Source organism: Elephantulus edwardii, unplaced genomic scaffold (assembly GCF_000299155.1).
Source record: "Elephantulus edwardii isolate Elephantulus edwardi_28Jun2011 unplaced genomic scaffold, EleEdw1.0 scaffold00032, whole genome shotgun sequence".
In the NCBI taxonomy this organism is placed as follows: Eukaryota; Metazoa; Chordata; class Mammalia; order Macroscelidea; family Macroscelididae; genus Elephantulus; species Elephantulus edwardii.
In genome coordinates, this window is record NW_006399782.1 from 9,418,361 (window position 1) to 9,422,448 (window position 4,088).

Consider the following 4,088-nt stretch of genomic DNA (forward strand, 5'->3'; position numbering starts at 1 on the left):
TTTAATTGACTGTCTTAGCCACCCACTGAACCTGACATAACTCCCACAAGACAGCTCTTTAGCTGAGGCATTGTCTCTCAGAGATCACTCTTCAAATGCCTGGGTTAACTTACCATTGGCAGATTTAATAGTTTTCAACACTTACATTATTGGAGTGAGCACTCAGTTGGCCTAGTGGGTAAGGAGTTGTGCTGCCAAGCCAAAAGGCAGGTAGTATGAATCTACCAGCTGCTCTGAGGGAGAAAGATGGGCAATCTTGTCCTCCAAGGTGATTTACAGTCTCTGAAAACCTACCAGAGAGCCAGCTGTGAGTCAGTTCTGACTTGATGTCATATAACAAAAGCATTGTAAAAGCAGCTAGAGGAGCTCTGTGGAAGCTGAGGCTGCGGTGATTCAGCCAATGAGGCAGGAGAGCTCTAGACAGTAGACTAAGGGCAAGTAGGGGCAGCAAAAAGGATTTGGAAACGATGACCTATGATGGCTGTGAAGTCTTGTCTTTCAATGTGCTATCTCTGGACCTTACAGCACTGACATCACCTGGTAGCTTATTAGAACTGCTGCATCTCAGAGCTCTCTCCCTACCTATGATTCAGAATCTAGCTGCAAATTCACAGGTCATTCGTTGGTTTAGTGAAAGTTGCAAAGCTTCACCGCACCAGTTGGCAGCAAGGGCTTCTCTCTCATGGAGAGTTCCTCGTTGTGTGACTTGGTGTGTGTCCTCTCTCCTCAGCATACCAGGCTGCTTTATCCTTGGGCCAGGACCCGTCCAATGACTGTAATGACAACCAGCGAGAGGTCCGAATTGTGGCTCAGCGGCGGGGACAGAATGAGCCCGTACTGGGGGTGGATTACCGGCAGCGCAAAATCACCATCCAGAACCGTAAGTGTGAGAGATGCAGACACCACCAAGCCCTGCGGCTGAATCAGCTTGGGGATTCCCCTTTGATAGTCTCGTTGATCACTATCAATGTTTTTTAAAAAAATGCCCATTTCATAGAATGTGGTGTTTCATTTGAAGTTACTTCCCGCAGAAGTTGTTGGATGGGTCAGGGGATGTCCTACAGCTTTGGCTAAAGGTCTAAGAGTGGTGGTTTCCCACTGTGATTTGCTTCTCTGCAATTCAGGGTGAGATGGCGATCAGGCTTTTTTGATTCCATCCACAATTACCCTCAATCTACCAGGCCTTTGAGTTCCTCACTGGTAACTCCTGTTGTCCATGTTGCATGAAACAGGGACTTTCAAGGTGGCAGCCTCAAGTCCAGAACTCTCCATTGAATAAGTAAAGAACACTGGGATTGGTTAGAACCCTTGTGTCCCTACTCATCAGCTCAATGAACAGTGGCAGATCAGTCATTTTCTTTGGCCTTTATTTTTACATTTGTAGATGGATGCAGATGAGCAGCGGCATCCACTTCCTAAACAACATGACTCTGGAAACTCAATGAACTTTGATAAATGACGATAGTTATCAAAAGGCTTCAGGCCCTTTGTTCATAGGGTCACTATGAGTCGTGCTCAACTCAAGGCAATCAATACCACCCCCACAACAGATGGAGATAATGGTCTCTGTCTCTGCACCAAAATGAATTTGTAATGTGATGGCTGAGAGCTACATTGATAGCATATCTGATCTTTTTTTTTTTTTTTTTAAGGAGGCCTGATTAGAGACAGGACTCTGGCTCCGGAGTCAGACATAGGTCTCCATTCTACACTCACTGATGTGTGAACTTGGGCAAGTCACGTCATTTTATTTTATTTTATTATTATTTTTTGTGCGTGTCTCTGACATATCTACCCTCATCACCCCAGTCATGGAATCAATCCATCTCATCAAGGGTCTTCCCCTCCTGCGCTGTCCCTCCAACCTCCCAAATCGGATCTGACTGGTACAGGAAGAGATTGCCCCTCCTTTTTCAGCAGAGCATCTGGTGGATTTGAACCGTGTGCCTCTGGGATTGCAGTGCAGCTTCTTGCCACTAGGCCACCAGTGCTCCCTAGTCATATCACTTTTTTTTTTTGACCTGAAGATATTTTATTTGTAACTTCCATACTTTTAAATTTTAAGTCTCAATTTTATAAAATGGAACTTGCAGTAGTGTTCATTTCATGATAGGGTGTAGTGATTAAATGAGGTAATAAATATAAGACACTTAAGAATAAATCTATAGTACAGGCTCATTATGATTACTCAGTATGTGTTTAGATCAATGGGTTAGTGCACCACTTTCATATTTTGTGTTCCTACAAAATCGCAAGGCTTCTGCAGTGAATTATTGATACAGAATTTGGGGTCTGCTTTATGTGCAGTGGTAAATGAACATTTGCTGATTGGAAGGGGGAAAGGAAAAGATTAAAAAGGAAAAGAGTGACTATACTCAACAAGCCAGAGGCTACAAGTAGATTCAGTCTGAGGAAATAAATCAGTATCTGTGAGTGTTACAAAGCCAGAAGAAAGACAAGACCAAATGGGTTTGAGAAGAGACTTTGAAAATTACACTAGAACACAGAGAGGTCAAAACAAAGACAAGAAATGCTGAAGAGAAAGAAAAGAAGATTTCATAGGGTGGTGCTCTATGGCCCCAAATAAAAACGGCTTGACTATGATAGTTGCTTCCAACTTGGCTTTAATACTAAATTCTAATCCTTTTACATTCCATTTCTGATTCTCCAAACCAGCCCTCAAACTCTCAACCTTAGGAAACATCTTTACTTTCCAGATGTACTGTCTATTCAGCTTGATTTTACCTTCTCTAGAGGCAGCAGGATTAACTTTAATCTAGTCCAAAAATTTAAACTCTCTTTAATTCAAGGAGTATCCCTTCCAGTTCCTGGATAAAGGCCTTATTGTGCTAGTCCTTGATATTGCTTTTCTCACCTAATTTTAATCTGTTATTGTGTATAGCACTGATCTGTCCATTAGCTGTACAGAGGTAACTCCTGGTTGTTGTGATGGTAAACACTGTGACACTGAGGTGTCAAATGTGATAATGGTTACCCACGGTGGACAGTGTTTAGTGGAGCTCCTTGATTAGAAGAAGCTTGAAAGCAGGAGTGGCATCCACTTCTGAAATAGCTTGCCTCCAAAATAACTTGCCTCTGGAAACTCTATGAACTTGGAGAAATGATGAAAGTTACACAAGTGTTCAGGTCTTTCATTCATAGGGTCGCTATGATTTGTCTACGACTCGATGGCACTTAACAACAACAACAATTTTAAACTAGTCTCTACTACTTCCAATCCTAACAACCTTTGGATCAAAACTTGCTTCTTTCCTACTCCCACAGGAAAACAATATTTCTACCTGGTGTTATTTCTACTTCCAGGCTTTCTGCAGTCCTTGTTTTCTGACACTTTTTGTGTTTACATCATTTGAGATGACTCCATCAAAATAGCTCTTGTGTCATTTAAATGAGTATCATGTCTCATTACTCTGACATCTCTAAAATATTCTTTATGCCTCTCCCCAGTAGAAACTGGAGACGACTTACAATACAAATTAATCTTTAAAGTGGGAAGGATTGCCCCCAAATGACTTTTATCATTCTTCCAGATCTGGGGAAGCTTGTTTCTAGGAAAAGTAATGAGTCTGGAAAACTTTGAGTAGGAAAAATATGGTAGTAGTTGACGCAGAAAGAAAAGGAAACGGAAGTCAATGTTTGCTCCTGTATTGCATGACTTCACATTTTTGTTTCATTTCCTTCTTGAAAAAAAAAATACTAAAGAATTGCAGATGTGAGTCCCAACTGATCAGAAGCAAGTCTTTAAGAATCGCAAGAATTGCTGTTCCCCAGCACTTCTGCAAGAGAGCAGGGATGGTGGTCACATTGATACATGGAAGCTCCCATGATGCTCTGACAAGATTTTAAATCCTTTCAGGGCAGTGACTGTCTTGTTCCTTTTCAAGTCTCCCACAGTGCCTAACATAGTACTGAATCCATGAAAAATCATGAATAAACATTGGTTGAATTTTTTTAAAGTTAAATGTATCATGAACTATCTAAATCTGAATACATTATTAATTAATAGAGAAGAGTGTTGAATATACCATGGACTGCTAGGAGAACAAACAGGTTTGTCCTGGAGAGGG

The 4,088-nt window shown here is 41.4% G+C and overlaps 1 protein-coding gene across 1 annotated transcript in view; it reads left to right on the plus strand.

Annotated features, from left to right (window-relative positions):
- Nucleotides 1–4,088, plus strand: part of ILDR1 (immunoglobulin-like domain containing receptor 1) — a 60,362-nt gene that overhangs the window by 26,874 nt on the left and 29,400 nt on the right. The window contains exon 3 of the mRNA XM_006884239.1: nt 731–880. Coding sequence (XP_006884301.1) covers nt 731–880 — 150 coding nt within the window. The remainder of the gene's footprint in view (nt 1–730; nt 881–4,088) is intronic.